This window comes from Anopheles merus, chromosome 3R (genome assembly GCF_017562075.2).
Source record: "Anopheles merus strain MAF chromosome 3R, AmerM5.1, whole genome shotgun sequence".
In the NCBI taxonomy this organism is placed as follows: Eukaryota; Metazoa; Arthropoda; class Insecta; order Diptera; family Culicidae; genus Anopheles; species Anopheles merus.
The window spans coordinates 36,665,389-36,675,961 of record NC_054084.1 but is presented as its reverse complement, the minus strand read 5'-3'; the positions used below and the strand labels follow the sequence as shown (position 1 = coordinate 36,675,961).

Below are 10,573 nucleotides of genomic sequence, written 5' to 3'. Positions count from 1 at the left end.
CATTGTGTCTGGACATGTTCATAATTGTCACAGCCGTACACCTCATCGGACCTAGTTTTCCACCTGTTGTGAATTTTCCTGCTCCAAAAGAATCCACCGAAAAATGGCAAGTATAACTAACGAGTAAACCAAAAACGGCTTAAGCGCTCAACTCAGAATACACTAACGAAGCGTTGCACCAATTGCGTAACCCCACATACACAGACCTCCTCATCGTATCGTAGTTCGGATCGCCGTACCAGCCGCCGGTACGAGGAAGATGGCGACCGGCACCACCGGCACCGGTCTAGAAGTGTGGACCGGTGCCACCGGAGCCGGCGCAGCCGTTCCGATTCGCGGGATCGCTACCGGCGCAATCGCTCCGCTTCCCGGTCGCCGCGTGGACGGTCGCGCCATCGGAAAAGCTCCACTGCGCCGAACGCCTCGCGCAGCCGGATCCGGGTCGATTCGCCGGAACCGAGCCGTTGCTTGGGCGTGTTCGGACTGAGCGTGTACACGACGGAGCCGTACCTGAACGATATCTTCTGCCACTTTGGCACGGTGGAAAAGTCGGTTGTGATCTACGACGCCAAGACGCGGCTGTCGCGCGGGTTCGGATTTGTGTACTTCAAGTCGCAGGCCGAGGCATCGATCGCGCGTGCGAACTGCAACGGGCTGCAGATCCATGGCCGGCGCATTCGCGTCGACTACTCCATCACGGATCAGCCCCATCCGCCCACGCCGGGCGTGTACATGGGCCGAAGGCAGTACAGGTTAGAATCGGAATGGAAACCCCGTTGCCACCTAGCAAGGGAAAGTGTTCATAGGAGGTGTGGGACCTTTTCAGTGGTATGGTTGATGGGTAATTTGGTTTTTGGTTTTATAATTTTCACTCTCGCTAGCCACTCTCCGTCCCCGCGGAACCGATCACACCATGAGGAGCATCGACGCCGCCGCCGATCTCGTTCGTATTCCCGTTCGTCCTATGAGAGCCATTGAGGCCCTATGGTAGCAGGAGCATGTGCCGGACAATAATGTAAGTCGAAAAAGTAGAAGTCTTGAACACAGAAAATTTGGAACGGTTCTGTAGTGTACACAGGGAAAAAGTCAAAGAAATAACGAAAATGTTGTTGTTCTTTGCCGTGTTTGTGCAAATTAATTTAAATGCTAAGGGAAAAGTCAAGAGAAAAGACGCATGTTTGTCTTTCCTTACAAGCATGTGAAAAAGGTTTGGAATTGAGCTTTCATATTTTCTTATTCATTTTTACAATTGTTTTGCATTTGATCGATATTTTAACGCATAACTTAGTCTAATAATCAATGTTTTTCTTATTTTCCAGACTGCGTTTCATTTGCATCAATGTTTTCCGGAAGTAGGCGCATCGTGGGCAGTTTGGATGCAACGAAAAGGTTTCATTATTTAATTCCATTCAACACCTCTCTGTACTCATCGATCGATCTCTGTACTATCTCGTTGATAATATCATTCTTAATGTTATAAATATAATTTATTGCAAACAATAGAACAAAAATCCTGTAAATATACTCCAAGGATTAGCTTCAAAGGGGGAAACAGCCTTTTACCAAATTTTATTAAAATGAAAATAACACCATTTTCAGCAACATTTAGCACGGTATTCTAACCAGTTTCACAGATTGTCAACCAACTGCAAGATTCGTAGGCGGCAAATTTTCTTCACCTCCTCCAATGCAATTTCCAGCTCCTGCTCAACGGTGTGATGGATTCTTTCCGATACGCTGCGAAGTATCACTTCAAACTTGGACGCTTCCCGAACACAAACCACGAACGGAAATCCAAACTTTGCCTTGTAACTGCAACGATAGATAGTAACAGAGGAGTTAAAATTTGCCTTGTAATGTTAATCCTAATCGTGGCATCGGCTCTTACCTTTCGTTCAGATCCGTTAGCTTCTTTTTGTCCTCCGGCGACAAGTTATCCAGACCCACCGATGCATGCTCGTTTGTTGAGTCTTCCGACAGTTGGTTTGTGTCCAGCATTTTCCCGGCCAGATCGGGATAGAGGCGCAGTATTTTCAGCTTCGTCTCGGCGGGCAAGCGCTCCAGATAGCTTTGGAAGGCAGCGATCATGGTGGCGAAGCTTTTGAAGGGCAACAGGGCCGAGCAGAATATGGCAGCTTCTGGCCAGCATTCTATCACGTTTTCGAACGTTTTGTGAAACTCTCCGGGCGAGAGCGCATTCAGCTGTTGGAGCGTCAATTTAGGGCGCCTGTAAATGAATGTTACCTTAATGCTTGTTCGAACGTATGCTTATGTTTAACACTATAGTAACGCAAATTGCACGCAAATTAAACACCACTTACATCTCGCTGTTTTGGTATGTATGCTAGGAACTTTGGAAGGTGACTGAATGCGCTTGGCGGTCGCAGATAACAAATACTTTCGAGCGTGGAACAATCAGAGCCCGTGCGGCGAAGTTCTGGGGCTGATTGATGGACCTTTAATCGCTGTTTACTATCTCTGTTGTTATTTTAAAACGCATCTCGGCGACGACATGTGCTCACACAAACTGTGACGAAGTCTACGCGAGAAAGCATTTGCTCATTTTGGCAACGGTGTGCTGCAATTCTGATAGCACCAATTCCGCTACAGTAGTCTACATTGAAAAATATTTAATTAATCGAAACACGTATTGCATTCAGTTCACTGATGTAAATTTATAATTGCACAATTAATTTTCGTACAATTGTTCCAACATGACTTGCACAAATTATCAAAACTGTTTGGAAACGAAGGCAAACAAAAATTAAACAAAATTTCAAGTCGACCAAACAATTTCACGATATGCCGTTTCTGAAGGGGGTTTGACGGCTTCGGCGCGATGACAGCACCGGAACTGTCAAAGTCGGCACATCATTACTTGCAAAAAGCAAAACATTTCTTGTGGACGCGATCATTCTCACCTAAACTAAACTGTATCAAGATGGTAAGCTGGCGAATAGAGTGTTAAACTAAACCATCACACTTTGCTCACATTCTTATTTAACAATTTCCACTTTCCACCAGGACGCTGCCATTAAAGTAACGCCGAAAATGCCGGCCACATTCAACGAGTTCATGGGCCATCTGGAGCCGCGCGATGAAACTTGCGTCGCCCAACTGCAGGCCGTCCATCCGCTGAAGCAGTCCGAGCTGAACGTGAGTGCTGTTCGCAACCGGCTTCCGGAACTTTTCATTGCAACTAATGTTCTAAATTGTTTACTTCACAGTTCGACCAACATCGTCACAATCTCAACATGCAAATGCTGCGAAAGCACGAGGGACTAGCGGCCCCGCTGAAAATTGCGATGGAACTGAAAGCCGTTTCGAAGGTTGGCCATTTGCCGTTCCTTCCGTCGACAAATTTGGCCCGCGACGTGCTAACGGGCCGGGATGAAATGATCGAATTCTCGGACATCTTTAACCTGGAGGAGCACCAGGAAGTGATGCGTCAGCCCCATGCAGTGATGGAGAAGGCATTGGGGATGTAAGAAGGAAGTGGATTGTTTATACACAATAACAGCAGAGGCGAGCACGGAGTGTTGGGGTTTGGAATAAATTCTTAAGAACGTAAGAATTCCTTGTGTTGTAGCTGTATGTTTAGTGTTTAGCTTCAAGTGATAACTTACATTTTTGATGATTTGTTGTGCTGAAGATTCGATCAAAGTAGACTACACTTGAACACGTCTTTATTTCGTGGGACTACAATTGCATTGAACAAAGAGACAAAACCGGTTTGCGGGGTCATTCTGCACTGTGTCGCGAACGTGTGTTGCTTCTTGGTCATACGAGTGACGTTTGTAGAACTAGATTTCATCTAATTACATTTTGTTTTTAACCATTCTTTTGATTACTAATTCGATGTGGTATGTGAGATTTAAACTAAAAAAAAGTGACAACTGAACAGTACGAATATTCTAGTCTTTTAGGGCCATCAGAACTGGTAACAGCTTTAAATAGTCATGCTGTAGAATATCAAAGGGTAAGTAGACAGAAACAGAAAGAAAAGCAAACCAACTAGGTTAGCTAAGTTATGCTAATTAAACATGCTGTTTTGTCGAATTATTCTTAGTAATAGCTTTGATTGTGAAGAAAAGAAAAAAAGACATACACGAAGCCATCGATGTACCCCTCGGCGAAGTTCGATACGGTAGCGCCATCTATCCGTCAGAATTCGTTCTAGTAAAGGATAAAAAATAAGCTCACTGCGACAAAAGCTTTCCAAAGTCGACTTAGCGCGCAGCAAACGGTTCGTGGTGTTCTGCTATTAGTCATAAAATTATTAGTCAACTAATTCAATACACACACAAACACTACACAGATGCTTTTTTAAAATCATGACTAAAATAATCGTCATTTAATGGTTGTTTTTTTCTGGTGCCCTTACAATACGATTTGCTTGGCATTATGCAGCTCACACGTTTACGCAACAGTCACGTGTTGATTAGCACGTTTGCAATAACTCGTGGAAGAAACGTTTTGTGGCTTGTTTTTTGCACATTAGATCAGAGGTGTCCAAAATTTTCAGTTCGAGGGCCACTTTGCCGTACAAATAACGTTTCTCAGGCCCATTTTGAGCCTAACTTTAGCTAATGAATGAATGTTTCAATCTCGCTTTGATTAGAAAACACTAACAAATTCTATGAAATGTCTACAGCTTTCTTATAATGCAAAATTAATGTGGTCTTAAAAAGAGGGTATTAGAAAAAGTTTAGGATTAAAATAGTTACAATTGCACGTTATTTATTAAAACCCTTACACATTCAACGTGGGCCACACGATAGGCTCTCGAGGGTCTGATTAAATAGAAAGAAAGCTTGTCGATGTATCTCAGCGGTTTTGGTGAACAAAAGTGTCTCCAGTATTGGATCTCGTTTGCTTGATAAATTAATAACAAACCTCCAGCTTTCATAGTGATATGATTGATTTCTAACAACAACAAAAAGGGAAAGGAATGATAAAAGTTCAACGCACTTTGTCTTGTGAATCATCCCTCACCCCGCAAAGGGTCCTAGCAAATTTAATCAGTTAACGCCACCATGCCACACAAACTAATTCCACATTTGCTATCCAGCCCTAATTAATGGCTTGTAGCGCTAATAATAAACGGAGCTAGAAATGGGCATATTTTCGGGAGGGGGCAGGGGTGGAGGTGCATAGACAATGGCGCTGGTGACTGGTTCGGCCACCAGCCACAGATTCGATGCGGTCAAGATACATGCGTCGAGCGAACAAACGGAGATTTTATGGCAGCCCGTTGCTCTTGCTATCATCATTCGTCCGTCTTTTGCCATCACCCTTACTGCTGGGTAGGAAGGCTGAACCACACGGATCACGAAAATTATGTGATCCATCCAGTGGAAAAGTGCAGAAGACGCCCGAAACCCCCGAAGGCCTGCCCTGCCGTCGCAATGGCTAATGGGTGTCCGCTTGATTACACGATAAAGAGCCTCATCGCCATCATCAACACCGTTGTTGTTGTTGTTGATGGCCGCCGTAGCTGGTTGCTGGTCCAAACGTTTTATGTCTTCATTTCAGTGGGGCGACGGAGAGATAAAGACAAGGTTCGTCTCTTGGGTCTGGGTGGAACGGTCCAATAGGAATTTTGATACGAGCTTGTGCGTGCGTCTGGGTTTTTTGTTGTTGTTGTTGCATTTGTTATTCTTGGCCATTTTCTTTTCCATGCCGATGCTGGGTGCTATCGTTCTAATTAATTTTCGGCGATGTATGGCGATTGCTGTAGCGAAATTTGGAGCACAATGCTGCTGCTGCTGCGCCTGCTATTCCGTTTGGCTGTCCCGTTGCCATGACGAATGGGATCAATCAAAGCGTGTGCTCGTTAACGCGGGGTGATAGAAGAAAAGCAAGAAACGGTTATTGAGCCGAGTGGACTGAAGATCAACAATTTTTGTTTTTCGATGTGTTTTATCATGGTATAGTTTTATGTTCCAAAAGTCTACAGAAATGTTCCTCGACTGTTTTTTATTCAATGTTTGGTAAAGTACTACAGCATTGTATTTGCAATATTTTCTGGAAAATATCTATTTAATATTCATTTATTTTATAAAATTCTCCTAATTTAGGCACAACAACATTTTTAGCTTGTGTCTCGAGGTTTGCTTCAGTCACATAAGTGAGAATTGTCGATGTGTCTATCGATACATCGTGCAACATGATCACTATACCATCACGAAAGCTTCCATAAGGACACAGTGAGACCTATGGTTGTGATCGATAACTACACAAAGATGATAAACAGTGTTGACAAAACATTTATTTAACAGAATCTGGCTGAAAAGGAAGGTTAAGGGGCCAGATAAATTTGATAGTATTTTTGGGGTTACTGTTTCATGCTGTAAATGATTTTCTTCCACACTTTTTTGGGTTGCTTTATTAAAGTTCGAAATGAGAATTTAAGTAACCGAAACACTACTTACTAATACAATTTACTTAAAATAGTGTTTCTGTGTAATACAGTAGATGGCCGATAACTGAGAGGTAAACAAGCTCCAGTTAACGAACAACGTTCGCCGTTTATATGGATTGATTGTTTTGATTGGCGTTGGCTGGTATAAACATACCAAACATTTTTTTTCATTTACGTTAATATAAAGTATAGTTATTCGTGTGATGGCATAAACTAATAGCAAACTTAGGCAAAATTTGTGTGAAAAATGCATATTTGTGACAAATTTCTCTTCATGAGATTCCGGATGTTTCATGTTTTGACGTTTAAGTGTTCGTTAACTGAGAATCACTCCAGTTAGCGAACCTCCAGTTAAAAAGCCCTCGAGTTAAAACACATCCAGTTAGCGGTCACCTACTATACTGCCTTTTTTAAGCATTGCTGACTTCCATATTTATTATTTTTGCTTCTGAAATTGATGATCGTACAGAAACGTACAGAAAACTGTATGTTCTATTGTCGTTTTAATTCATGCTTCGGACAGCCTTAAATTACGGACATTTTTCCTGTTTTAATTTTTTATTTTCATTGCAATTTTGAAGGTTTTTATTTTGTGATAATTACATATTTTCTATCGATCTGTTCACCTCGATTGGCATGTTTTGCAGTTTGCTTAAAACCGACTCCAGGATAATATAATTGCTAATTCCTATCCGTTTAGTCGATATTGTTATCTTACATCAGAACCTATGGTAAATTGTACTTCATTGCAATAAAAATATGTTTTTGGCAATGACAATAACAAGAATGTAATGTTTTTTGAAGGTGGATACAGTAAATGGCTAGATGGCCGTACGGGGAGGATCATAGATACGAGGCAATCGCATTTCGGTTTAATGCATCCAAGAGTACAAGAGAGAAAAAAACACTCAAACAGTGTTGTCAGTAGGTTATCCACTGGCTTGTGTTGGTCCTGACGAAATGAAGTTAAAAGGTAGAAAGTTGACGTTTCAGAATTAGAAGGTTTTGCTCAGTTAAAACGGAATGCAAAGTAATGAGACTTATTTAATTTATATTTTCTACATCATATTCTATGCAAAACGGGTCCGAAACTGTCTGTATTTTGAGTCAATTCGGTAAATCGTTTGTAGCAATACGATGCGTAAGCAACTGGGCACAAACTATTTTAATTGAATTGGAGAAGGTGAATTCGAATCTTTTACATTTATTTATAAGCTTATGGCATAATTTTCCCTTTGCCAAACTGTGAAGGGAATAAATACTCTCTCTCTCTCTCTCTCTCTCTCTTAAAAATGAATGATTAGGACCTTATCTATCTTTAATCTGTGTATCATTTTCTCTCACCTACAGCAGTCTCTCTACCCAGGTTTCACTACAGTGCATGATGATAATCGATCTCTTTTTTTGACAAGTTTGCAACACTTTATTGACGAGTTTGATAAATCACTCAAGCCTGATCATACTTGATCGTATTTTCGGTGCTATACACAAATTACTCTAAAACAACTCCTATCTCTCAATTATAAATATATTTGCAGCAGGAATAAACATTTACAACATTGCTGATTAAATTGTAACCCAATCACTGAGATTCCTTTAAAAAATGCTCAATCAGCATGCTAATTTGTATCATTATTGCACCACACCGTGATTGCTTGGGAACGGAATTTGGAGCTTTATTAAGGGTGCAATGCTGCATACAATAATAATAATAATGATCAATCGGTGTGCAGAGTGTCGAAGTATCCAATTTCTTCGCACATTCGATTGGATTCGTCGCTGTTGACCGTTGTTAAAATAGTTCATGTTTTCTCTCCCCCTGACTTTTTCTGATCCTTACAGCGCTTGTTGTACAGCGGTGGTAAAGGTGCGCTTGGACGGTTTCTCTTTTTTTTCTGTAGGTTTTTTTTGTTTTCATTTCACAAAGCATAAAGCGGAGCAAAGGAATAAGGTAGTGCAGCGTGTTGCGCTTAGCCTGAGCACTGCGCGCGCTCGCGCACACAACGAACTTCGTTTGGTATGGGAACGAGCGCTCAAAAAACCAGAATAAAAACGTAAAAAAATACTGTAAGAAAAAAAAAACACAGAGAGAGAGAGAGAGAGAGAGAGAGAGAGAAGTGAAATGCATCAACTATTCTGTTGCGTCCCTGTTCCAGAACGTTTATGACACCCCCGGGGTCCCCAGGGAACCATAAAACCCGGAGCGGGAGTGTTTTATCGAGAACGCAGAAAAAAGCAACCCGATCGAAAACGGGTCGAGGATCGAGTATAGACCGTGTTAAGGTGTGTGTGTGTGTGTGTGTGTTTGTGCTGAAACGAGCTAAAATATGCAAGTCCAAATTAAGGACAGCACAAAAAAAGAACAACGTAACAGGTATTTTAATTCGACCAAAAGTCAAAAGCTTTCTTCATTTCTTGATGTTTGCCTCTTGTTTCTATGCGATCTTGCGATCCACGATCGTATTCGGCAACACTATCCAACGCCGAGCATAGTAGGCCATAGTTTGCCCTTTTCCCTACCGCACGATACGCGTCAGATAAGGGCTTATCCGTTTGATCGGATTGCTTTTAATTAGTTGGCTGGTCGGGCAGGCAGCCGGCAACATGGCCACCATCAACACGCACGAGGGACGCTAATGCACCGCGAGTAAAACGATCTCAATATGGCGAATGAAAGCGATCGTTTTTCTTGGTTTTACTCAGTGTGTGAGTGGTCAAAGTGGACACATAAGTCAAAGTGGAGGCTGTTGAGAAGAATAATATAGCATCTAAGTCCCAAAAAAAGTAATATATTTGGGAAGCATTATTCGAGCCTTGAGAATGGAAGCAGAGGACTCATACTCTGTCCAATGCTTTATTCTATATACCATTTTTATTCGGCTGTTTCGGTTTGTTTCATTTCGTTTTTTCCCCCTAATTCGCCCGTGTTTCATCATTTAATGTTCCACGGTGTGGTTCATTAATCAGGAAGAATGCTGCTAGGGATGACCACCATTCCTTCAATGTCGATCATTTGTTACGTTTCTGTATTCCACGTTTTCTCCTCTGCACGAGATCACTTTCTGGGCTGAAATCAATAATCAAAAGGCCTTTTTTTCTGAATTGTGAAAACGAGAAGAAAAGAAAACGCACTAAGAAAGGAAGAAGCTCTTACAGCAGGAAAGACGTAAAACTGGATAATACTTTGAAAGGTAATTTTTTCCCACCTATCTTTTGCCCGGGCCAGCTCATTCCAGTTTCAAAAGACTGCTGGCGTTCTGACTTGGTGTCTCTCTCCACTGTGTCCCGTCTCGCGTCTTTAGCGCTGCGTCAGCTTCAGCATTGTTTGGTCGCTTCATTTCAGCGTCTAATTTATGGCCTCTCCCAAACACCCCACCCTATATACCCTTGTATCGTGCACGGCCCCGACCGTTCGGATTATTCGATGGGGCAGCATAGCCACGTTGCCTTGACACTGCTGCTCTCAGCGATGGGTGTCTTCTGTTTCTTCGCTTTATTTTTCTCTCCCATCGACCATCCAATACGGCTGCTAGCGCTACAAGCAGTAGAAGCAAAAGAAGACGATTAAAAAGGGCCGGCAAAAGGGCCAAAGGGCAACGGGAAGGATACTGGTTGAAGGGAACGCAGATAAGACGTTCCAATCGAACGATGGCAGCAGCAGCGGCAGCAGCAGCTGGATTGGGATTGTGTCCTTAATTGATTCCCGGCCTACTATGCTCCCTTCGTTCTACCATGGGTTTCGGAGACGTTTTACATCGGCCATTACTGTTTTTCCTCTCGTCCGTCGTCAATTCTTCGCCGGGCGGAAAAGTAGAAGGCGTTGCTATGGTAACGCACCAACACGCACCACCATTCGTAAAGGTTCTGGTACAATGTTCACCACCACACCAGCACGTTGGAGTTTGTAGCAAGAGGCTAAGGAGGTACCAATGATATGCCAAGCAATGGTTTGTGTGTGAGACGTATCTACTTGTTAAAAATATTGCCCGTCCCTACTGTTCAAGTGTTTGACGCTGAGCAGGCGAGCTTTTGAGTAGAGAAAAAAAATGCAGAAATTGATATGGCATGCTGTGCCAGAAACAATAAATCGAACAATAAAAAAGCACAAAATAACATAAATCTGTAAGAATAGAGCAGACGTTTGTTCAG

The 10,573-nt window shown here is 42.4% G+C and overlaps 3 protein-coding genes across 6 annotated transcripts; 2 read left to right on the top strand and 1 right to left on the bottom strand.

The window, feature by feature from the left end:
- The first annotated feature begins 4 nt into the window (after positions 1–4).
- Positions 5–1,412, top strand: LOC121596008 (transformer-2 protein homolog beta-like). 3 transcript variants are annotated; one of them, XM_041920562.1, is made up of 4 exons: positions 5–106; positions 205–809; positions 882–1,015; positions 1,320–1,412. In XM_041920562.1, the coding sequence occupies exons 1-3, from the start codon at positions 104–106 to the stop codon at positions 976–978; spliced, it is 705 nt and encodes a 234-aa protein (XP_041776496.1). In that variant the 5' UTR covers positions 5–103; the 3' UTR covers positions 979–1,015; positions 1,320–1,412. The 3 variants fall into 3 exon arrangements, with proteins under 3 accessions (XP_041776496.1, XP_041776494.1, XP_041776497.1); XM_041920560.1 differs by having other exon boundaries at positions 882–1,207; XM_041920563.1 differs by having other exon boundaries at positions 6–106; positions 205–752; positions 882–1,207.
- A 124-nt stretch (positions 1,413–1,536) lies between these two features.
- LOC121596010 (2-oxo-4-hydroxy-4-carboxy-5-ureidoimidazoline decarboxylase-like) lies at positions 1,537–3,725 on the bottom strand. Of its 2 annotated transcripts, none has more exons than XM_041920569.1 (3): positions 3,627–3,725; positions 1,889–2,227; positions 1,537–1,812 (listed from the first exon to the last, which is right to left on the bottom strand). In XM_041920569.1, coding segments are annotated over exons 1-3 (525 nt in total). In that variant the 5' UTR covers positions 3,629–3,725; the 3' UTR covers positions 1,537–1,628. The 2 variants fall into 2 exon arrangements, with proteins under 2 accessions (XP_041776503.1, XP_041776502.1); XM_041920568.1 differs by lacking the exon at positions 3,627–3,725 and adding an exon at positions 2,322–2,721.
- LOC121596011 (proteasome maturation protein) lies at positions 2,825–3,576 on the top strand. Its single transcript, XM_041920570.1, has 3 exons — positions 2,825–2,944; positions 3,025–3,156; positions 3,228–3,576. The coding sequence occupies exons 1-3, from the start codon at positions 2,840–2,842 to the stop codon at positions 3,486–3,488; spliced, it is 498 nt and encodes a 165-aa protein (XP_041776504.1). The 5' UTR covers positions 2,825–2,839; the 3' UTR covers positions 3,489–3,576.
- Positions 3,726–10,573: the final 6,848 nt, after the last annotated feature.

What these genes read in the sequence shown, in the direction of transcription:
- LOC121596008 (XM_041920562.1), top strand. An exon ending in AGGGAAAGTGTTCATAGGAG is followed by an intron (nt 810 to 881) that starts GTGTGGGACCTT and finishes CACTCTCGCTAG; the next exon opens with CCACTCTCCGTCCCCGCGGA.
- LOC121596010 (XM_041920569.1), bottom strand. An exon ending in CTAACGGATCTGAACGAAAG is followed by an intron (nt 1,813 to 1,888) that starts GTAAGAGCCGAT and finishes CTATCGTTGCAG; the next exon opens with TTACAAGGCAAAGTTTGGAT.
- LOC121596011 (XM_041920570.1), top strand. Translation starts at nt 2,840, where the DNA reads ATGACAGCACCGGAACTGTCAAAGTCGGCACATCATTACTTGCAAAAA. An exon ending in AACTAAACTGTATCAAGATG is followed by an intron (nt 2,945 to 3,024) that starts GTAAGCTGGCGA and finishes ACTTTCCACCAG; the next exon opens with GACGCTGCCATTAAAGTAAC. An exon ending in TGAAGCAGTCCGAGCTGAAC is followed by an intron (nt 3,157 to 3,227) that starts GTGAGTGCTGTT and finishes TTTACTTCACAG; the next exon opens with TTCGACCAACATCGTCACAA.